This window comes from Juglans microcarpa x Juglans regia, chromosome 7S, assembly GCF_004785595.1.
Source record: "Juglans microcarpa x Juglans regia isolate MS1-56 chromosome 7S, Jm3101_v1.0, whole genome shotgun sequence".
Taxonomy (NCBI): Eukaryota; Viridiplantae; Streptophyta; class Magnoliopsida; order Fagales; family Juglandaceae; genus Juglans; species Juglans microcarpa x Juglans regia.
In genome coordinates, this window is record NC_054607.1 from 803,172 (window position 1) to 826,269 (window position 23,098).

Genomic DNA, 23,098 nt, shown 5'->3' on the forward strand with positions numbered 1-23,098 from the left:
GACTCCATGGCCCAATGGATAAGGCGCTGGTCTACGGAACCAGAGATTCTGGGTTCGATCCCCAGTGGAGTCGTTTTGTTTTGTTTGCCTTTCAAACTTTCTTCACTGCCCGTACTTATCCCATATCCAGCATGACCAAAAAAACATTATTTATCAAACGAAATCTCTAATTACAAGCTACCTCAAAATAATATTAAAATTAAATAAAATATTATTTTTTAATATTATTATTATTTTAAAATTTAAAAAAATTTGAATTATTTATTATATTTAATATGAAAATTTTAAAAAATTATAATAATAATATAAGATGAAAGGGAAATTTCATGTTCCTCATTAGGGCCCCACCTCAACTAATAAATCCTAAAAATAGCCTTTTTGTCGCCCCCGAAAAAGGAAAAATAAAAATTGAAAAAAAAAAAAAAAAAAAAAAAAAAAAAAAGAGAGAAACGCAACAGCACCACAGGCCCACGGAGGCCCAACTGAAAGCGACCTCCAAAACGACCTCCATCACGAACTAGATCCACCCACCCAAAATGAATCCAAACCCGAATGAAAATTCAAATCTTGCTCCGGCCAATCACGTTCCAGCATTAGATCATTCTCTCCTGGCCACAAGTTCAGATACGCCGGTACACGTGTCGCTCAACCCGCTCCCCAACTCTGCGAAACTCCGCTTTACTCCGTGGGATCTGAGCTTGCCCTTTCAACAACATCAGCAATAGAAGTTACAAAAACAACCTCTTTGCATCTTGTTTTTGGTCTTTGGGAGTTTGATGCTCTCTCTGTAAGCTTCTTCTTTCCCGGGGAATTTGGCAAATGTGCGAGTCAATCTACGTGCGTGGCTATGATTTGGGTTTCTGCGTAGAGATTTATTCCCGGTTTTTCAGAGATGTTTGATTGGAACGACGAAGAGGTAACCCAATTTCTCAATTTTCCTCGATTTGTTTTTCAATTATGTTATTCTATTCGCCGGTATGATTGAAGTTTGGAAATTAATAGCTTGGTGATGTGGTTGTAAGATGATTTTCTGTGTGAGAATTTGAGCTTGAAGATGTAAACTTGCTTTCTGGGTATGTTTAGATTGTTCTGCTAAAGTTGTGGAAGGATTTTCTTTTTTCTATATGTAGATTTTTTGTGGAAATGTCTGAGAACAATAGATTTGGTAACAGAATGCTGTAATCTATTTGGTCAAGGCTATAAAACATGTCTTGATGCTTTATCAAAAAGCTCACCGTTTGCTTGAACAATTGGGAAATTAATCGAAAAAATTTCCCTATTTTTGAATTCCTCCTTACTACTGCTAAAAATTAGCAACAGCCAAAGGAAAACCCAATGGGTTTCTTTCATGGTCAAATTCTATTCTATATGTAGTTGTAATTTAAACTTAAGTGCCCTCTTAGGTGGTAGTTTTCGTTGAACAGGCTGAATGTGGGACATGTTTCAAAGGAATAGGGAATCGTGAAAGACTTGAAGTGGAATTGTTCTCTCTCTTGGAAATAGAATCTCAATTTCACTCGAGTCTAAAAGTATTCACGAGTTTGTTTTAGATTCAAATGGTACTTCAATGTGAAAAATAGGAGTTGAAGTTAGTTTGTGTGGTGCAGGCAATAATTCTTTGATGGAGTGAAAGAAAGCGACATGAAGGAACATGGACGGGACTGGACTGGGCAAATAGAATTTTTGGAAGTGCTATTCTGATATGCAAAATCTTATTAATTATAAAAAAAAAAAAAAAAAAAAAAAAAAACCTTCCACTATGGACTACTGCTCTAAGGGGAGTCATAGCTTTGGTGTTCTATGATTTAACTGGAAGATTAAAGTAAAGTGTTTGTTAAGATTTAGACAGTAATATGGAAAAATGAGACCAAAATGGAGCTGGTAACTTGTCAGTGAAGTGTACAACTTGTTAACATAGAGGCTTGGCATCATATAGCACCTTCATCAGAATGCAGATTTTATGGGTTCTCCTGTAAAGAGAAAGATGAGTTGATTAAACCTGGTTATGCCATATTAATGGAAATTTGTGTCGCATGGATTAACTTGCTGCACTTTTAATTTCCAGATCCTTTTGGTTTAGCAGTGATGAGGAATAGTTGCTGATTCTATCTCCCAAAGGGGGAGACTTGGGTTGTTTAGTCGTTTCGTTTTCAGTTGAATGATCAGGGTGGCTGCTTCCTATTGTGTCAAATTATGGCCTGAATGTGGGATTTGCTGAGGATAGATTATTATTCAATTCATGTTGGTAACATCTTTCTGTGGAAGGAAAGAACATTTTTTTTTTTTTTTATAAGTCTGTGGAAGGAAAGAACTTCATAGAGTTTGACCACACTTAGGGCTCGTTTGGACACTTGGAGTATCTCAAAATTCTGTGAATAGTAGTGAAATATTTTGATTTGGGATGTTTTATTTGGTTTGGGAAATGAGAGAAAAAAAATTTGAATAAAAATATTATAAAGTTAAAAAATTGTTTGAATATAATTTTTTAATATAACTTTTGTTTTGAAGTTTGTAAAAGTTATATTTGTTTTTGTGTTTGGATAATAATTAGGTAATGATTAGATGAAAAAGTTGAAGACTTGAAATTGAAAAGTGTTTTATGTATGAGTGATATTTGGAGTGAAATTATAAGAAGTTTTGAGAATCTTGAGACTTTTGTGTCTCATCTCTATGTTCAAACGAGCCCTTAATCTTACCTATCAAAAAAAGAAGTTTTATAACAGTTAATCTGAACTCTAGACAGGTTAAAGGGTCATGGTATGACACAGCAAACAAAACCTTGCTCTGCCATGAGAATGCCCTAAAGAAATTATCTGCTGATAGACACCAAAAGTGAAAGATGTTACTATCATATAATAGATGCTTGATACTGTATGTCAATTTGTGATAATTATGTCGTGCATATATTGCAAATACATTTCTAATTGAGAAATAGGTCATTAGAAAATGGATTTCATACTTAAAAGTTGAATTTGCCATGTCACATGCAAGCTTAAAAGTTAAAAAGTGATGGCATTAGCTGCAGTCAGGGTTCCTCTTTCTAGCTACAGCCCATTTGGCACAATGGAGTTGCAGTTATGTTTGTCATGAAAGTCGTTTAGAACATACTATCATCAGCACTTATTAAAAAAAAGGAATATACTATCATCAGCTTCTACTGGTTGTAAACTATTGTGTATTTATCCTCTGGTTAAGCATTGATTTTGTTGCATGCTTTTTTTTTTCTTGCAAAATATACCACCAAGTTTTACAAGGTTGCATAAGTTTTCTTGATTCTTTAGACACATATACTATCAACTGCTCACAGATGTTTTATCTCGTTAGATAACATTGTTATTTCGTACTGATGCTTAAAAGCACTTATAATTTCAGCTTGCTATAATATGGGGTGAAGGTGGCGAGAGTGGTGACCACATTGTACCTTATCCTGAGGCAAGCCAAGATTTTCGTGACAAAAAGGACTGCAACCAACGAGCTGCTGACATCAAGCCTACTGAGCAGAGGACTGCTGGGGCAACAATTGATTTGCATGGAAGAAAGCTGGAGAGTGGTTCTGACCTTGACACCAATGCCAATAATGCTGCCAAAACTGATCAGGATTTCATGGGTACTGAAGTGTTTAACAACCTAACTGATATTAGCAAATATAAATCATCAAGAGGTGGTAAAATTGTTTATTATTCAAATAAAGTGCGTTTGTATGGTGCATGTTTTCACTTATCAGAAAAAACTATAGGTGCATGGATGTATGTGTGTAACCTGAGCAGTTGAAGGGACAGTTATCTTGATTTATTTATTTCTAACGTGGTTTGTTTGAAAGCAGATTCAACTCGACTTGATAACGATGCTGAAACTTTTCAAAATACCCATGAAGATAGAGAGCAAGGTGATTTTGTTGGCTATGAATGGGCTAACATTGGAAGCTTTGACGATTTTGATCGAATCTTCAGGTAATTGAAGATGGCTATATCTCACACATCATGTTAGACCTGTAACAGTAATGAAGCATCACCTTGACAGCATTCTGATACATAATCTTGGTATCCATGCAATAATAAAGCTTAATAAATAAATAAAAGCATTTTCTTCTCCTTTCCTTTCAGAACTTTAACATGCCGCAGAAATTTATTTTCCCTAATTTTGTAACTGCTATTTCTGTTTGTCGGAGTTTATAACATCGTGTGTTAAGCTTAAGGAGCAACTGATCGACAAAAATTTTAGATTGAAGAGTGTTGTGAGCTTGGTTTAACTGTAAAAAGACTCTCTCCATCCATTCCTTTTCTTTAATACTACCTTCCTTGGTTTTCCCTTTTATTTATTTATTTTCTTTCATTTCTTATATACCATGGTACCCATCTGACTCAATATCCTCACAAGTAATGATTTTGCAGCAATGATGACCCAATATTTGGCCATTCAAGTATTGGTAATGCTGATGCTCAATGGTCTTCTTCGAAGGATGTAGCGAACAGCCCAGTAAAAAATTTCCCAATATCTGTGGACTCAACAAGTTTGGAGTCAGGAGAACTAAGAAACTCATCTGAGCAATTGGAAATTAAATCAAAATATTTGATACATGATGACCAGTCATTGCCCTTTGGCCGTGGGAAATTTGAAGATGCCTCACTGCATGATATGCAGAATGCACATGCTATATCAGATCCCATGGAGTATGCTGGAAATAAAAGGAAGCCCATGGTGAAGGAGCGGGTATTAAAAATTAATCTGCAGTGCGAAATGCTTTCCACTTGAACAAGTGGACCACAGAAATCATTAGTTTTTTTTTCCCCTTGCAGATAGATATGGACATGGTGGAGAAAACCTCTGCAGCAACCTCTCGCCTAGGTGCTGAAAATGTTGTGAACACCAATGAGTTTACAGATAAGGTAACACTTTCAAATACATCTACTAGGGTGGTCCAGAAAATAGTACCAACCGACAGTAAAGAAACGATGCTCATTTTGTTAGAGAACTCTTCTATTTGCAAGCCAGTGTGGAGCAACCAAATGCTTAGAAAAAGTGCAACTTTGGATTGGGGTAGCTTTGGGTATGCTCTCTAGGCTCCTTACATGCCAGAATCCTTTAGAAATGCAAAGAGATAGGAATGGCTACCCCCGCTGCAGTCGGATATGTTGATTCCCCCATGTCTAATGACCCTGTTTACTGTATGTTAAGGATTCATGGTGCAAGAGTGCCCTCAATTGTTCCAGAAAGAATGCACTTGGGGCTTTACACTTGGAGAGTGTACAGGGCTTATAGATCTTTCCTTCTCCGACAGTTGTACTGCTAATGTATAATAAAACTCATGTTTTAAATTGCATCTTTGTATTCTTCTTTCATGGGCCTGCACATTCCATTATATGTCAGGATGACTTTAAAGATCTGCAGCACTTTTCCCACACTATGTCTACTACTTATCATTCTAGTTTCTTCTTCATATGGACAGGGTTCTAGGCAAACAAAATTGTTGAAATGTCGGAGAAAGTCAGGAAAAAATGAGGGAAAGACATTATCACATTTGAATGGTACCTTGTCTCCCTCGAGAAACCCATCCAGAAAATTTGAGAGCCAATTCGCTCCCTCCATGCTTCACTCTCCTCCCTCTTCAATGCTAGGACAACAGAGGCAGCTTCCAGGGGATGAGTCATTGCAGTACGGGCATGTTGCCAATCCATTTGTAGCTCCATCGGCATGTGGGAATATCATGAATCCATATCCTGCCATGCCTGTGCATGCTCTCATTCAGCCTGAGCAGAAGCACCAACCTTTGCTTTCTGGTTATGATGGTACTAATGGGTGTGCAAATCCTGTGAGCAAGTCAGTGAACACCCATGTGAAACCTCTGACCATGACACCTCAGGAAAAAATTGAAAAACTAAGGAGGCGGCAGCAGATTCAGGCCATGCTTGCCATTCAGAAACAACAGCAACAATTCAGTCATCAAGTCCCTAATACCAATAATTCCATCACTCAAAGGTGTCTCCATGAAAGCCAAACTCAGCACTTTGAGGAAGCTGATCTTGAAGTAGAAGATATAAGCACTACTATGGATCCAAACTCACCTGTCGAACAAGATGATTCCAATACAGTCTATGCGGCAGTTGATTACTCGGTGGACAGAATACTTTCCAAGCTTCAGGATACCATTTCAAAGGTAAGGTTGACTTATGGTTGAATTAGTTCCCTCCTAGACTAAGTTGGACTAGCTAAAAACTTATGATACCAATGTTTTGCTGCAGTTGGACGTGAAATTAAGACTTTGTATACGGGATAGCTTGTTCCGGTTGGCTCAAAGTGCAATGCAAAGGCATTATGCTAGCGATGCAAGCAGTAATAACAAAAGTAGCAGGGATGAAGATAAAGTCATTGCAAAAGATGCCAATAGTGGTAACAGGTTAGTACACCAAGTACAGTTTTTTTTTTTTTTTTTTTTCTTACGACAAGGAACCTTGAGACCATGTAAACACAACATGGCTTTCACGGATCATGGGATGTGGCTCCTAGAAACTGTTTATACTCAAGTGTGGATCAAGGTCCCCTCAAGTTCTTGCTTGGACTTAAGAGCCTCAAGTGAGAAAGAGATATACATATAAATTTTTCTTACAATATTTATTACTGCTCGAAATATTTATATGGGCAACAATAATGATGTTGGGCTTCAAGTTCGGGTAAGAACTTTAGGGAATTTTATTTTTCCAAGAATTTGAACTTTAGATCTGGAAAGAGCATACTCCTAAGACCAAGGCACTTACTGTTTGAGCCAACCTACCGTTTGAGCCAACCCCTAGATAGTTATCATGATCAATGATCTTTAAACTGGAAATTTGGATAAACTACTTTTCTTTTACTTACACGGAAATAGTTAAATTCGATTATCATGATTATCCGTTGGAAAATATTGTTGAAACTAGACAAGTGACTTACAGATTTATATTATAAAGTAGATAACTGACAGTGACCCAGAGGCGGATGGTAACTTGACGTTGCTGGATGTATTTAATGCCAGTTGAATGAGAAACTGATCAGTTTTTGCCCCACTTTCATGATTCATCTGCGTCCTTTTGGGTTGGATGCCTTAAGAGCATCAAAATTATATTTGAGTCATATGGTGCAGCTACAACCTTCTCGTTTTAGATTCCCAACTTATTATTGCTTTCCTCGGTTGAACTTATATAAGGTATTGCAGGTATTCAGGGATGCCTGACGTGGAAACGGTGACCAATCCCATAGACCGAACCCTGGCTCATTTGCTCTTTCATAGCCCTCTGGAATCACCAGGAAAGCTTCCTGATACAGCTGAGTCACCTATGTCTGCAAAGCTTCCATGCAAACACAAAGTACCAGGCTCAGTAAACTTGTCGAAGTGTACAAAAAGTAAACAAAACTTTCCTCACCAAGGAGCTAAGAATCCTTACACATTGTCTGAGCCCCATCAGCTCAAGAACAGCCCTTGCACAAACACTTCAGAGAATGCTTCAAACATTGAGCGTGCAGATGGTGGAGCTATGGAGGTTGAAGCCTCCAAATGAATGGAGATATTTTCATGAGGATAATTCCTACCTTTACGTCTTCCATGCCTATTGATATGTGTTCCAGACATAATTTATACGGATTCACTGATAAAGGCAATGTCATCTTTCATTGTCAGCATACTGAATTTCTATCAAGTAGTATGTACAAACTAGTTAGTCTATGTTCTCTCCAAAGTTTAACCGGTCTGCATCCTTATAAAACCCACGGTGATGATTATCATATGTGTGACTGAACATGTAATATGGTCTGTTGAATGAAAGGGTGAACCTAACTAGCTCTGAATTAAATTTCACGTACTTTATGTGATGCTTCCATTAGAAGTGTGCGTTACCTCCTGCACTGACGACTTGCTGAAAGTTTCAGGGAAATCAACAACTCCACCACTGTAAGTTTTATCACTTTGTCCCTTGTCTAGCCCATAATATCGTGCAATTGCATCAGTTTCTAGCATCCGAGAGAGCTGGAAAGCAATTAAGAATAGTGTGTTAAATATGTGTACCACAATTTGATCAATCATTTAAAGCTAAAATGTGAATTAACAATGAAGATAATATGCACTTACATGGATAATGCAACTGGCAAATCAAGTTCCTAGTTCCTCAAGGAGCTAGGCTCAATAATTCCTTTTGTTCAACACCCAAGCAGCAGCTTAGCATATTGTGGCACTAGCCTCGCAATTCCACGTTTATAAACATGCTGCACAAAACTCTCTCCATATCTTAGGCTTTGTTTGTTTTTGCAGATAAACATTTTTAAGTGATGTGTATGAGTGTGAAGCTCTTTGTAGCACGATTCATTTAAAAAAATTATAATGATTAGATGAGTTGAGAGGAGTTGTAAAAATAAATAAGAACTTAAGAGTGTAATCATATCTTCATTTCTAATTTCCCATCAACGAAAGCAACTTTAAGCACACAATATCGAAACGAAAATCTCCTTTGACCCGTTTTGCTTCTTTGGTATGGTTTGGATAGTGAGAAATGATTTTAAATGAAAGATGAATAAAATATTATTAAAATATTATATTCATTAAGTTTCATATATCGCACACCACTCTTTTATGATTTTTTAAATTTTTTTTATTAAATATATAATATATAGATGATAAGTAGAAGAATCTAATTATTTTTAGAAAAATAAAATAAAAAAATAGAAAAATAAAAAAATTATGAAATGTGGTATATGAGACTTATAAATAGCAATCCTCAAATATTAAATATGAAACGATTCGTTTGTTGGTTTTCAATTTTCACCATCACCATCATTTTCTTTTCATTTAATTTCTCTTATTTTTTTTCCGTTACTTTGAGTACGTACATTTCAACAAAACTAATTATTAATTAAGATTATAAGAATGGTCGAATTTATCAATGTGTTATAATTTTATTCATAATCGTTGGCTATGTCGACGTGGTCGTCTGATTCACAAGGTGGATTGATGGTACGAGGGGGGAGGGCCACCCATGATGTCGGCCTGATTCAAGGGGGTCGTTGGCGACCGTCAGCCTTCCGTGATGCTTTGTATCATTTTTTTTCTTTTCAAGTTTTATTTTCTTCTTTTTAGCCTTTTTTTTCTTTTGTTTTAATTTCATTTTCATTTTAGTACATTTTTTTTTTTTTTTTTATGTTTTAAGATATTTTTGACCTTTTTGTTCAAGTTTTTTGTTATTTTTTAACGTTTTGAATGCTTAATATTTTTCTCTTTATCACATTTTATTTGCTTCTTTTTAGGTTTTTCATTTCAGTACATATTTTTCAAGTTGTAAGATATATATATATATATATATATTACTTTTTTAAAAAAAAAAAAAAAAAAAAAAGTGAGTAGGGAACACTTCTTTCCTCTTTGAAGAGCCATAGTGGAGTAGCCTTTTTGTTTCTCAAGCTCGCATTGAAGGTGGTGCCAGGGCTGCTTTGAGTCTTTCGACAAGTGGGAGGACCTGGAAAATTGCAGTGGGCTCGTGTCATTTTATGCTCGGACAGCTCGCTTGTTCTGGCTATAGATATAGAGCATCCATGATTATCATTTATCAATCCTATTTTAGCCTCCAAATGATTCCCATCCTGTGGTTCCCCTGGTTTCCTCAAGGGAGGTTGGAAATTAGGCAAACTGTTCATAAGAAATAACGAATCAGTATGGTGGCTCTTCACAAACCAGGAAAAGGGCTATTCCATTTCCCCCTTTGTTTCATGATCTTTTATTAGCATATTCATTCTCGTTCCCCTACATTGGAACTGCAACTTTTCCTAGTCTCTTCCAAGCATTAATATATTCTCTGCATTCCCCACAATCCAATCTAAATTTCATTTCCCCGTGCCCACTTCTTCTCACACTAGTTTTCTGAACAACCTGAAACTTGACCATGGGAAATGTCTGTCAATAATTAATTACCAATCATGACAATAATGATACAGAAAGCAGCAGATGCAAATGGTCAAGGAGTAACTAATCATTATGGGAAGTTAAGACGATTCTGTTAGATTAAGTACATCAGGGATGTTTGGTAATGTTTTTCATCGCATCCCATCTTAATCATTTTATCTCATCTCATTTCCTTTCCAAACATCACTCAAACACAAACAATTTCAAACTAATCATTACAATTTTTTCAAACTAATTATTACAATTTTTTCAAACTTTCAAACAAAATATAAAAAACAATTCAACTTTTATAGTAATAGTACCTCCAGTAATGTCAACATCGAATGCAATAAGATCCCATGCCATTATGAAGAAAGTTGCACTTTTAATGTATATATCTGCCACTTGATACAGTTGCCATGTCAAGTGCTAAAAGAAACATATGTAGATATTCACTTATTTTCTTGTACTGGAATTTCCAATTTCAAAGTCGAAGCTTTTCCTTCATTAACAAAGTATATATTAAACTAGCAATTTCACAGTAGAATCCAGGCACTGCTATTTACTAGATGTGATTAAAAATTAAACACCTACCCAACAAATGACAAAAATAGTGGGAGCTAAACTCAATTCCCTGCAGGCCTTTGTTGTACCACCAAATCATCAGCAGAGTAATAATCAGCAATGAGGCGATACATGTATGATGGATTGTGCCCTCCTCTGTGAAGGGAAGTAAAGAGTAATTTACAAATTGTCACAGTTAAAGCAATAGAAAGAATATGAAATCATTAAAATATTAGCTAAAAGGGACATCCATGCATCAGAACAAAGACAATAGAAAACATTCCATAATAGAGTGAAGAAGATTTCTTTTTGCTGAATGCCAGAATAGATAACAATTCCAGTGAATCTTTTCTTTTACGATATTTTATAAAGCATTCAGTTTCTTCGGCTTGTCATTTAAGCCATAAACTCATGTAGCGGATGTCAACGCTTTATTTCTCTCTTCCCTCTTTTTATGGTTTTCCGGGTGCTTTGTTTTTTTTGGTACGGGGAGTCCTCAAATTCAGATGAACTTACGTGTCTGTAATAAAAAGGCCAACGAGTTTTGGTGGCACGTAATCAAATGTTGGATTGACCACATGAAGTAGAGAAGAAGTGCCACTTCCAAAATCCAGGCAATCTGAGAATTCTCCAAAATCCAGCAGCTCAGAAGGGGATCTCAGTTCATTTAACAAGACCGCAGGATTGTGTGGATACAGTGGGCACAACTGTCAAGTGGACAAAACAGCATTTCCCAAAAGTACCATGAGTAATCACGGGACTAAAACAATAACAACAGTTTCAAGAAATGAGGTACAAATTTTAGAGGTTTCCACTTGCTAATATTAACATGTCAGGAGCTTATGCAAAACAAGCCTTTGAGTACTCTTTGAGTACTCAAGAAATGAAAGCAAACGGTTTGCTTTCAAGACTAAAATTCAAAAATTTGAAACTTTGAAAACCTCTCATCTTATCATTACAACTTTTCCAAATTCCCACACAAAATAAAATAAATAATTCAACTTTTTTCAAATTTCAAAACAAAAATAATATTAAAAAATATATTCTAACAAGATTTTACTCTGAAAACAAACGAGGAAATAAGTTGATTCCAGAAGAATATATCATTCCTCACGACTTTTGTCTTTCAGGTTAATTAATGAGCAAGAAAGATGATATTTGGGTTCATAGTTAAATATCCTTTGACTTGCAATAATTAGGTTCTGCAGAGAATGATGTTAGTTATTTCATAAATTCCGTGCAGACTATTATTATTTCCTTTTTATGAAGATTATTACTATTCTGGAAGTACAGTCAGTCAACTAACGGTTCTGAGACATTTTTGTTTCTAAAACAAAACCGTAATAAAAAGTAAATCTTAAATACTCAAGTTAGATAATAAAGGGCTTAAACTTTGTATCATAATTCAGAAGTAGTATATTTCACTTTCATTATAAAAAATTACAAAAATACAAATTCCATTTATACATCCAAATTCGAAAGGGCAAGACCAGTAAACACAGTATCAAGCATAAGAAAAAAACAAGAAATTTAGGAATGGTACTTAACGAGACCTGTTTTGCATATCTTTCATTAAAACCTAAAGGGCAAGTGGAGCTGCTATTGTGCTCTAAAATACTTATAAAAAAAAGCTGTTGTTGTGCTTAATTACCTTGTGACTACCAGCAAGTACAACAAAAGGGACTGCATGCCTTTGAGCTGCAAGTGCAACCATATTCAACCCAACCGGTGCTATAACCCCACCATTGGCCATGACAGCATGTGCTCCAACTATAACCTTAAGGAATTCCCACATGAAACTAAGAGTCATCCAGGAAATCCGTTTCCCAAGGAGGAAAAAAAATTTAGAAAAGAAAAGCTTAAGATCATTAAAATACCATGTTCACCCTAGAAATCATGGCAAAGACTGCAGAATCAGTAATTAGGGTGGTTTGTAATCCTCTTGTGACCAATTCTTTTGCGAGAAGATGTCCCTGATACCTACTTGCAAACAAAGCAAGTGGAATTAAAAGAGAGCGTCAAAATTACACCAGCGAAACATAATTTCAATGCCTTGCAAACAAAGCTAGCCACTTGCACAAACCTTGGTGCACCCTCTGCAACAAACACCCGAAATGATCTTTGTTTCTCCTTTGCGGCGCAAAGAAATTCCAATACCGTTCTTGAACTTCCTAAAGTTAATATTACCTCACTGAAGAAAATGAAATTTTTAAGTAAAAAAAAATGCAAGAAATGTTACAGAATGACAAAAACATCTAGAAGTTAAAACCATAGAAAACGAAATTTCACACAGGCTGGTGTTCATAAGTCTATATTAGCAGATGGAAGAAAATAAAAAAGGCATAACTTCATGGAGGTGTAAGAGTGCTCTACAAATATGTCAGGCATACCAAGTAGAAGAAGAATATAGGTTATGATAACAATCAAACAGCAATGTTGATCCACAAAATAGCTGTTGCATGAGTCGTTCAATTAGACAAACTGTGCTCTTTGAGCTAGAGCTTACTTGTTGAGAAAAATGGAAAAAATTTAGAGGCACAACAAATTTAATTGTAATAGTTCAAGGAAACATTACTTTTGATGAATGTGCTCTACTGCTTGCTCGGCAATCTGTTCATGACAAGTGGCAATATCTTGAATGAGTTCATTAACTGCTTCAATGACATCATGCTTCAGCTTCCAAGTTCTTGAACTTCTATCAGCAGCTGTCAAGGAAAATAATTTATAAAGAACAAAAACTCATCATTTTGAGATTTATTATGGAAACAGTGCTCCGACTTTCAGCACTACCACTTCCGTTGAAAGAAAGCATCACTGCAAGAAACCAATTTCTTTCATTGACCGATTTCCAATCCCAACTAGCCACATTTACCTTCAAGAATATAGATACCATAACGGTAAAATCTAAATGAACATTGCGGGTTGAGTAATTAAAAGAACTAGTTGTAAACCCACGCAATGTGCGGGCTGGAATAACTAAATTGCTAGTACTATTTAGCCAGGCACCTGAGGTGGAAACTTAAGGGGTTTTTTTTTCAATTGTCTGAAAATGAGAGGAAGGTTCGTTTAATAAGTGAGTAGAGGAAAGGTTGAGAAACTGAAGAGTTTATATCACAAGAGAGGAAATGTTTTTTTTCCAACAAAAGGAGGGAAAAGTTGAGAAAGCGAAAGGTTTGTAATACAAATGAATAAATAAATAATAAAATTAATGACAATGGTTGATGATATGCCTTATTATTTTGTGAAGACATTGCTTCAGCTTTTATATAGGTAATAGATAATATGTAGTGATAAAAGCAATGAAGGACAAGCGTGATAAATATAATGATGATGATGATGATGATGATGATGATGAAGATAACAGTGTTATAATAATGATTGAAATGAATTACATTACAGGGCTCACATTTGCTTTTTCCTTCAGAATCACCCCCAGATGAAGAAGTGTGAGGAATAGCTGCTGAGTCAGGCACATCCTCAAGAAGGGTTTGCAAGGAAGGTGGACGCAATGTGCTTCTTGCAGCAGCAGCAAGAGCAGCACCTGATAGAACTGGATGATTATCTTGATCAGTGTCATCTTCATCATCACTAACAGCCGATAAGCCCAAACCAGCCATAGCAGCCGTTGTGAGAGAGAGATCCTCCTCCCTAATAATATGCAGAATACGCCTCACAATATTACCAACAGCAAGCTCTGCAATGAAATAGATAACATCTTATTATAGGCAAACAGCAAATAAGTCTTAATATTTCATACAATGTATATGTCCTGTACACTTGGGCTCTTGCCTATTTCTATGATCAATAAAGTTTTGTTTACCAATTAAAAAAAAAAAGTTTTGTTTGCCTATTCCTATGTTCGATAAAGTTTTCAGCACTACCACTTCATACAAGTAAACCTTGTTTACTTGTAAAAGGATAAAACCTTGAAAATGCAAGCCATCCTCCATGATTTCATGCTCGTGTTTATATGATATACATCAACAATGCTGAAGAGTCATGCTAAGATATGCAGCCCAAGTATGTCAATTTAAATGACACGTTAAAGAGAAAACCTCACTAGTCATGCTTGCAATAAGTAATTGAAAGAAAACTAAGCACATATCAACAGCACTGCTAGAAACTTGTCTACCACAGCATTGGGTATTCTTATTACCAATCTTAACTTCCTTTACAAATTTTTCAGACATGAAACATGAGACTTATGGCCCTATTATAAGAAAATGCATAATAAAAGGAAAAAAAAAATGCAAACAAGGATAATCTAATCTCTTGTTGACAAAGATAAAAATAACAAAAAAAATCCTGTAAGCTAATACTATATAGCCAATTTGAAGGGTGCCTAATAAAAAACTTGTGGTTGAATTAAAATTCTAATGTCACTTTAACAGGAGACCTTCATTAAAAGAAGACCCTCGATAACATAGACTAATGCAGGATTTCTAGTCGTCATGATTTTAAAAATTAATCCAAATGCATACCAAGAGGATTTGCAGCAATCAGCTGCTCCCCAACCGCCCTTACAGCATCAATCAAAGTGCCAGCCTGGTTTGTGTAGGGACTTCGCTGCTGTGAAATCACCAACCGAAGCATTTCAGCCGTCTGCCTTGCCGTTGCCCGCGAGCCCTCAATTTTACTGCCATCACAAGATACCAAAACAGGAGAGAGAGAGTAAGAAAGAAAAACTCATACCATCAGAGCAGCAACATAAACAGTGCTGAAGATTTTACCGTTTCTTAAGCTTATTAAGGAAATCATTCACAAGGGCCTGCACATCCGGCATGATTATCGCCAATGCTCACCTAAATTGTGGCATATATGAATCACAGTCAATGGTAACCAATTTCGATAATATGAAAATGTAGAGAGAGAAAAAAAATAAAAAACCGAAATAAAAGATTTCAAATCTGAAATGTCTCCTCGTCCACAAAACTATGCATGGGGCAACTTTTACAGCTTAGCTGAGTCGAGCAGAATCATCCTAACAAGCTCAGCAAGTTTAATTTTCTTTCAAATTTCCGGTGTCTTCTCAGAAACAAAACCGTAAAAAAGAACAGACCGAAGCATAATTTGAATGAACTTCAAAAGAACTGCCAACTATCAAATATCCGACAGATTCTCACCAGAACATATCGCAAAAACCAGTTCGCCACCACTCCACTTTTCGGTTACTAAGAAAATGTATAATAATATTAATAAAAATGCTAATTGAAGAACTCTTGAATACATGGAACCCGAACGCATACCAACTTGAGTCTAAAATAAGTCCTTGCGTTAAAGCTTTTATGAAAGATCTCTTTCCATGAAATTGAAAGCTAAAGAATATAAACAAATAGGACCCAAGCAGCACCTTCAGTGTCATTTAGTTCCCATGATTTCCCCGCAACCAAACAGAATAGGATTTCGAAAAGAAATATATACGATACTATCAGCCTGACCAAAACTCTGGAACAGCAAGCACAAATTAGATAGAATTACTGATATAGATAATTCATGTGAATCCCTTACAGCTGAGATCGAAGAAGCATGCGAGTGCGTGAGAGTTTTGCTGACGCGAGCAAGAGCTTGCGCTCGAGAAAGAGATGTTGATTAGGAGTTGGTGGTTTCAGAGAGCTTCGATGCTCACAGCATCACCTGCGATTCTTCTGCGAACGCGAGCTCCTTTTGAGTTTGGGCTTCGTTTGGAGCTTTGCTGCTTATCATCATAAACATCACATCTTATTATATTTTTTATTTTTGACAATTTTTTCAATTTTTTAATTTTAAATTTATTAAATTCTTCTATTCTCCATTTATATATTACATATTTAAAAATAGTAATAAAAAAATATAATATATGATGTGTAGAGATAATAAATATAATTTTTCTTTTACGTTAGATGCCACGGGTCGTCGGGTTCTCCATAAGCAAATCAATGAGTCCGGTCCGATCTGGTGATAGACCATCATTTTCTCAAACTAGACCAAACCAAATACCCAAAAGGACAGGATCGGACTGGTAGCTATAGCTCCAATCCATCCTAATTATTATTTTTTTTCTTTCTAAGAAAAAAAATCAATTAATAAAATTTTTTTGTTTAAAATATTAAATTAAAATTAAATGATTTATTAATATAGATTATATAACTAACTCAATAAAAAAATATTTTATATGATCAATGATAATAAATTAGATGAAAATTACATTATTAATTTATATAATTACTATATAATTAGTTAATTGATATTATATATTAGTTATTTGATAGAATATTAATAAATATTAATAATATATTTAAAATTTTATATTATTAATAGTAATAAGTTAGATAAAATTACATAATAAATTAAACATTTATTATATAAATAATTTATATAAAATATATTTTTTATTTTTATTTTTCACTCAATAAGGTCTAGAGTAGAAAAATCCTGGATCGGGATCGGATCAAAACTTTTAAATCCTCTAAAATATGAACCAAGACCGACCAATCTCAATCCCAGATTGATCGTTTATCACCCCTAATTCTCCCCCATTCGGATTCTCATTTTGGGTTACTTGTCGCAAATCCAAATTTACTCAAGGGACACGTCATAAATTAAAAAAAATAATGATACTCTTCTGCCTTATTTATTAATACTTTATTATTTAGTTATGTTTTTTTCTTTTATAATTTGAATTTAGATTACAAATTTCATAATATGAATTTCTTGCATAATTTATAAAAAAAATAAATTCAAGCAACTAACGTAATTATGTAATTTAATTTAAAATAAATTTAATTTTATAAAAAATTAATATTAATTGATTGAATTTATTTTTTTTAAAATTATATAAGAAGATTATATTATGAGATTTTTAATTCATATTCAAATAATAAAAGAAAAAAATGTAAAACAATAATAAAGAAGCAAAAGTATCATTATCCAATTAAAAATATTATATCATCGGGAAATCGGAAATTATCTAATTAATTAAAGATTAATTACTATTTGGCATTGGAGGATTTTTTTTTTTTCTGTAAATGATTTGTTTCCCTCTCAATTTTGTAGAATATGACTGGATAAATATTGGAATTTAGAAACCTGCCATTTCCGCGGACTGTGGAGCCCATATGGGGGCCCCAACCCTTTTTATAACCTTTGCTTTTTGTATTTTCTCGAGAAATTTCTCTCTCCAACCACTCACTCTCAGGCTCTCATCTCTCTCTCTCTCTCTCAACGGCTTTAATTTGAAATTATCGGACGCGCACTTCTTGTCTCCTTAATTACTTATACACTGTACATTTCTTCGTAGCCAGCAGCCGACCACCCACCAAACTGTTCCCTCTCTCATTCTTAGTTCTGTGCTCTCTGCCATGCGTTTTTGGTTCAATCTCAGCTTGTAGGTAATATCCTCTCGCTTTCTCTTTTTTTTTTTTTTTGGTAGATTCCTCTCGCTTTCTCATTCTAGAACATTTTTTTGTTTTTATTTTTTCGAATTATTTCGGTGCCATTTTCCTGTCATTTCCGCTAAGTTTCCCATGCTGAGGATCCTAATTTTAGAAATGTTCTAGATCTGTGGTCAACTTATTTTGACTTTGAACATGTGCGTGCGAATTCTAGGGTTTTTTCTTTTGGCATTGAGTGATACCTTCCTGGTTTCTATTTTATTGATATCATCAATTAGTTTCTGATGGTATACATTTCTTGACTTAAAAGAATTATAGAGTTTTGTTGTTTGTGTTGAGATTCGAAAAAATCTCCGATTACATTTGTGTTTCTTAGCTGATAGGCTTTCATAGTTTGATCGACTTCGATGTTACGGTTTTAATGGAATCGACACTGATTTTTGTAATTTGTTCCTATTGTTGTGGGGTTTCAGTTGATTTATAAGGCATTAGCATTGTTAAAAATCGCTTCTACAGTAATTCTTGTTCATTTTGATATTGAGACCTCAGACTCCGTGACATTGTAATTTTGAGACTTGAATTTGAGTGTGCTGCTTTGAAAAACGCGAAAAAAAATAGATCAATTATTTTTCCCTTTTTCTTTTCCTGTCAATCTATTTCTTTTTAGAAAAATGCTACTTTGCCCATTCCATTTGACCTCTCATTTTGACACCTCATATATTTATTTATTTATTTATTTTTACTTAATAGTTAAAAAAGTGACTATTAGTGTATTGATATTTTTTTTATATTTTTTAAAAATGTTTTAAAATGATAAAAAAATATGAATAAGAAAATTGAAAAAAATAGAAAAAAAAATTTCGGACTATTGGTCAAAATAAGCGGTGCAGAGTAGCACTGCTCTTCTTTTTAATCTGTTCAAGTGTTACTTTTTGACCGATCACTGCATTAATTTGAAGATGTTTTTGAAGATTTCATTTCGAACAAATCATGATTCATTAATTTGATGTTCTTTTATATATTTATCTACCCAGGTTTTGCATCTGGCGTAAGCCACTTGAATACTATAATGGCATCTGCGAATCCCTTTTTTGATGACATGCGGAGCAAGCCTGAGGTTATTGATCCTCCTCAAAGTGAAGACATGATGGATGTTGGTGAAAATGTGAATGATACTGCCTCAAATTCTCTAAAACCTAATGTGGCAGTTTCTAGCAGTGTCCGTGAGCTGTTGGAGTGCCCTGTGTGCTTAAATGCCATGTACCCTCCTATCCATCAGGTTTGTTGGTGTTCATATAATGAATGGTTAAATTGCATAGTTGTAATCATTTTTGTTCATGTAATTTTTATCAGTCTATCCACCTTAATAGAGGGACTTTATTACTGAACTTCTGTAGTTAACACGTTTCACTTTTAACAGTGATTAAATTGCAATTATTATTTTTTCCTTATCAGAAAAATATTTAACGGTGTTCTTCTTTGCATCTAGTTGTTAGTTGTGGCTAGTTATGAAATTCCAGTTTTAATTTATCCGTATTCTCCCTTGTTGCAGTGTTCAAATGGTCACACATTGTGTTCTGGTTGCAAACCCAGGGTGCACAACCGGTGTCCTACTTGCAGGCATGAACTTGGCAATATAAGATGTCTTGCATTGGAGAAGGTTGCTGCTTCTCTGGAACTTCCATGTAAATATCAGAGTTTTGGGTGCATGGGTATATACCCATATTACAGCAAACTTAAACATGAATCTCAATGCATCTATAGACCCTACAACTGTCCCTATGCTGGATCAGAATGCACTGTCATTGGTGATATTCCTTCTCTGGTGGCCCACTTGAAAGATGATCATAAAGTTGACATGCACAGTGGCAGCACTTTCAACCATCGATATGTCAAATCAAATCCACAGGAGGTTGAAAATGCCACATGGATGCTGACGGTATAGTGTTGCTTTGTTCTTGTCTTATTGTCTTCTATATGCTGATGGTTTAGTGTTACCCTTTAGTAGAGGAGGTAACGTGCTCCTCTTGTGCAACTATATCCACCAGTCAATGTAGATACAGAATTTGGGTATCCCTTCAGTGAAGGCCTTGTTCTTTGGTTTCCGCTAAAGCTGGATCACTTTGTATGTTAGTTCTTTGGACACCACCTATTGTTAGGAACGGGAAATCTTTTAAGTTAAGAGCTTTATGTTAAAAGATGCAGATGCCACATACTTATAGGTGTTAGCTTAATTACAGAATTTTAGTGAGGCCCATCCAAGTTTCTTCTGTTCTTTTGCCTAAAGAGACTAGGCATAATAGTTTCTCCATATCAGGATGTGTGACAACAGATGCACCTGAAAATATGTCATGGCACATTTATCCCTAGCTCAGTTAATCCTTGCATTTACTATAAACTTTGGGTTAGTATTTGTAACTGATAATCGGATTTCTTGGTTAATTTCTAGGTCTTCAGTTGCTTTGGTCAGTACTTTTGTCTGCATTTTGAAGCTTTTCAGCTTGGGATGGCTCCAGTTTACATAGCATTCTTGCGGTTTATGGGTGATGATGATGAGGCGAAGAACTACAGCTACAGCTTAGAGGTTGGTGGAAATGGCAGGAAGATGATTTGGCAAGGAGTACCTAGAAGCATTAGGGACAGCCATCGGAAGGTTCGTGACAGTTTTGATGGTCTCATCATCCAACGCAACATGGCTCTCTTCTTCTCCGGGGGAGACCGGAAGGAATTAAAGCTTAGGGTGACTGGTAGGATTTGGAAAGAGCAGTGATTATATCTTCTTTCCCCTTATATATTTAGCCTGTAGTAATGAGTCTTCTGGTCATGTATTTTTTTTTTGGGATTTAGGAGGCAAACTCTCTTTGCTTGTCCATGCAGTAAATACATGAGTGGGAATGGGAATGCATACTTCTTATCTATAATATACAATACTTTACCTATTTGTAGATGAATTGTAGTCTGGCAATGGTAATTTTTCCTTCTGTGTTCACGCATGTGTGAATACATCTATCGGTGTTTTAACAGCTTTGGATGCACGAGCTGAGCAATTGAAATTAGAATGGTTCTTGGCAATCATTATTGGTTGTCATTTTGATTGATTCTTGCACAGATGTTGGTTCCACATCTCTGCATAATTACCCTTTTAAATCACTTGACTACAAAGACACACTACGCAATCTCTGTTCTGAGTTTGGGAGAGAAAAGAGCCACGATATTCAAGGGCCAAAAGGAAATTAATAACCAATACCTTAGGTGTCCCATCGTATAAAATATCCTAAAATCTCAATAACGGGCTTTCAATTGAAATCTCGTTCATTTTAAATTTTATCATTTTTAATTATATATATTCATGTGTCATTTAGGTGATTAATATGTGAAGTCGTTTAAAATGTTTCACATTAATAAGTTTGATTGAAAATAAAAATAAAATTCTAAAATAGAAATAATGTATCATTCAATTGTTTAACTATTATTCTTTAATCTCGACTTTAGCTTTTCAAGAGGATGATAGAACTCCAGAGACGATCTCTCTATCAGAAGATAAACTTCCGATTTCTATTTTATAGTGAGGACGAGAGATTATGAAAGACTATAAATAAGTTTATTATACTGGATATTTCCTTCCCAAAATCCCGGTAAATGTAGGTTTTATGTCGAGTTACATAAATCTGCATCTCTCTCTTTTACATTTTCAATATTTATTTTCTATTAATTGCTATAAATGTATACATCAACATCATACAACTGCACTGGACTACCGTAGGGAGCTCCAGATCATACCTACAAGGCCTAGATTGTCATAGCAGACTAAGAATAACTCTTTCTCTTCTTTCAGTATGTATGCGATTTTTTGCATCAACAACGAGCATTTATCATGGTTATTTATTGAAATGTAATTTTTTATATCTTTCGTTTTTTAAAATGCTAATTGTATGTATAAAAAACATATAAAAAACCTTATATCCAAGTGAGTTTCCATTTTTAATTTTTTTTATATTTTGTTTTTTAAAATGAAAGTTATGTACCTGTAAGAAAGTCATGTGGATATGTAAATCATTTTACGTATTTGTACATACAGTTAGATCTATTTAAATAAAATTGGAGATTTACGAAAAGTATGAGAAATTAGATATGGATATCAATTTGTAAATTTATTTTGTTGTAAATATACACTTACAATGTATTATTTACTTTCTAAAAATTTCTTTATTTTCTTTCTAAAATGTTAAAGAAGATGACAAAAAAATATCATTCCTAACAAAGCTATTTTAATTTGAAAAAACTCTACTTGCAACAAGTAATGGGTAATCCTTGTGTAACCGGGTGACAAAATTTTTTATTTTTTCACATCTCTCTTCGTTTCGGTCCCTCTCTCTCTCTCTCTCTCTCTCTCTCTCTATCAATTTTTTCCAACTCTCTTTTTCCTCTCATTCCCCTCTTTCTGCTTTCTCAAGAAGCAAAGGACGGCACCACCAACTCCCCACTGAAAAACTCCAGGCCATGGAATTGGCAGAAACTTTGATCTTCTTTTGCAATTGGTAATCCCCAGTTGAGCAAAATCTGGTCAATATACCAATTAGCATTTGGGCCTTTTGAATTTTGAGATAGGTAATTTGAAGAGAACATGCTATTTGAACTCACATAAAATCATAGAAAATGTAACTGCAACTTAGAATTGCCGATTGCGAAGAAGAACTAGACATATTTACCTTGCAATAAGTACTTGCATCGACTAAAGAAAATATTCTTTTGTTTTTCGCCAAAATCCAAGCAGTCGAAGCTAAGCTTCATCACTGTCACATTTACAAACTATTTGGGTTTGCAATTTTTATGCAGATCTGCCCTATAAGGAATTTATTCAGCTTAGGCACTGTCTTTTATTGATTTTTAGAGAGAAAAAGCCAACCAGACAATGGATGCTACGAGGGAGAAGGTCGATGCGATAAAGAAGGTCGACAAAAACACAGTAAATCCCTGCAGCCTGTGGATCGTTTCCAGAAGAAATTTCTTTGCTTTTTACTATTTTTTTTATTCCACGTAAGCTCCAGTTGCCCACCGATTCCCATTTTGCATGCCGGTTGTCCCTAGCAGTTATGTTTAATTTGTATTGTTGACGACTTCTCTCCCTTGACATCCCTAGAGCTAGTTTTTTTTTTAATTAATTTTGTTAAATGCGCTTGTGCTCAATGTGAAATAAGGAAAATCAAATAACAAAATGAAGTAAGAGATCGCAAGTATTAAAATAATAATAATAACATTACCTTGTGTG

The 23,098-nt window shown here is 34.9% G+C and overlaps 3 protein-coding genes and 1 non-coding gene across 8 annotated transcripts; 3 read left to right on the top strand and 1 right to left on the bottom strand.

The window, feature by feature from the left end:
• Nucleotides 1-73, top strand: TRNAR-ACG. The gene has a single exon. It is a non-coding gene; the product is annotated as a tRNA-Arg (tRNA).
• A 565-nt stretch (nt 74-638) lies between these two features.
• LOC121240960 (protein LNK2-like) lies at nt 639-7,693 on the top strand. 2 transcript variants are annotated; one of them, XM_041138476.1, is made up of 8 exons: nt 639-916; nt 3,373-3,661; nt 3,824-3,950; nt 4,392-4,710; nt 4,797-4,886; nt 5,447-6,154; nt 6,240-6,394; nt 7,187-7,693. In XM_041138476.1, the coding sequence occupies exons 1-8, from the start codon at nt 893-895 to the stop codon at nt 7,527-7,529; spliced, it is 2,055 nt and encodes a 684-aa protein (XP_040994410.1). In that variant the 5' UTR covers nt 639-892; the 3' UTR covers nt 7,530-7,693. The 2 variants fall into 2 exon arrangements, with proteins under 2 accessions (XP_040994410.1, XP_040994411.1); XM_041138477.1 differs by having other exon boundaries at nt 3,373-3,607.
• A 1,656-nt stretch (nt 7,694-9,349) lies between these two features.
• LOC121240962 (translation initiation factor eIF-2B subunit beta-like) lies at nt 9,350-16,157 on the bottom strand. 3 transcript variants are annotated; one of them, XM_041138482.1, is made up of 12 exons: nt 15,968-16,157; nt 15,583-15,619; nt 15,190-15,261; nt 14,941-15,095; nt 13,866-14,153; nt 13,035-13,164; nt 12,543-12,650; nt 12,337-12,439; nt 12,111-12,236; nt 10,976-11,166; nt 10,490-10,615; nt 9,350-9,889 (listed from the first exon to the last, which is right to left on the bottom strand). In XM_041138482.1, exons 3-11 carry the CDS (start codon nt 15,240-15,242, stop codon nt 10,522-10,524), a joined length of 1,248 nt encoding a protein of 415 aa, XP_040994416.1. In that variant the 5' UTR covers nt 15,243-15,261; nt 15,583-15,619; nt 15,968-16,157; the 3' UTR covers nt 9,350-9,889; nt 10,490-10,521. The 3 variants fall into 3 exon arrangements, with proteins under 3 accessions (XP_040994416.1, XP_040994414.1, XP_040994415.1); XM_041138480.1 differs by lacking the exon at nt 15,583-15,619 and having other exon boundaries at nt 9,350-9,883; XM_041138481.1 differs by lacking the exon at nt 15,583-15,619.
• A 1,351-nt stretch (nt 16,158-17,508) lies between these two features.
• On the top strand, nt 17,509-20,816 carry LOC121240970 (E3 ubiquitin-protein ligase DIS1-like). Of its 2 annotated transcripts, none has more exons than XM_041138489.1 (4): nt 17,509-17,826; nt 18,864-19,108; nt 19,382-19,768; nt 20,279-20,816. In XM_041138489.1, the coding sequence occupies exons 2-4, from the start codon at nt 18,899-18,901 to the stop codon at nt 20,597-20,599; spliced, it is 918 nt and encodes a 305-aa protein (XP_040994423.1). In that variant the 5' UTR covers nt 17,509-17,826; nt 18,864-18,898; the 3' UTR covers nt 20,600-20,816. The 2 variants fall into 2 exon arrangements, with proteins under 2 accessions (XP_040994423.1, XP_040994424.1); XM_041138490.1 differs by having other exon boundaries at nt 17,545-17,822.
• Nucleotides 20,817-23,098: the final 2,282 nt, after the last annotated feature.

Excerpts from the sequence above, each read along its gene's own strand:
- LOC121240960 (XM_041138476.1), top strand. The coding sequence starts at position 893 with ATGTTTGATTGGAACGACGAAGAG. Across the intron at positions 917-3,372 it reads TTGATTGGAACGACGAAGAG|CTTGCTATAATATGGGGTGA; the intron begins GTAACCCAATTT and ends TTATAATTTCAG. Across the intron at positions 4,711-4,796 it reads AGCCCATGGTGAAGGAGCGG|ATAGATATGGACATGGTGGA; the intron begins GTATTAAAAATT and ends TTCCCCTTGCAG.
- LOC121240970 (XM_041138489.1), top strand. The coding sequence starts at position 18,899 with ATGGCATCTGCGAATCCCTTTTTTGATGACATGCGGAGCAAGCCTGAG. Across the intron at positions 19,109-19,381 it reads TGTACCCTCCTATCCATCAG|TGTTCAAATGGTCACACATT; the intron begins GTTTGTTGGTGT and ends CCCTTGTTGCAG. Across the intron at positions 19,769-20,278 it reads ATGCCACATGGATGCTGACG|GTCTTCAGTTGCTTTGGTCA; the intron begins GTATAGTGTTGC and ends GTTAATTTCTAG.
- LOC121240962 (XM_041138480.1), bottom strand. The coding sequence starts at position 15,242 with ATGCCGGATGTGCAGGCCCTTGTGAATGATTTCCTTAATAAGCTTAAG. Across the intron at positions 15,096-15,189 it reads CTTAATAAGCTTAAGAAACG|TAAAATTGAGGGCTCGCGGG; the intron begins GTAAAATCTTCA and ends TTGTGATGGCAG. Across the intron at positions 12,237-12,336 it reads TGATTTCTAGGGTGAACATG|GTTATAGTTGGAGCACATGC; the intron begins GTATTTTAATGA and ends GAATTCCTTAAG.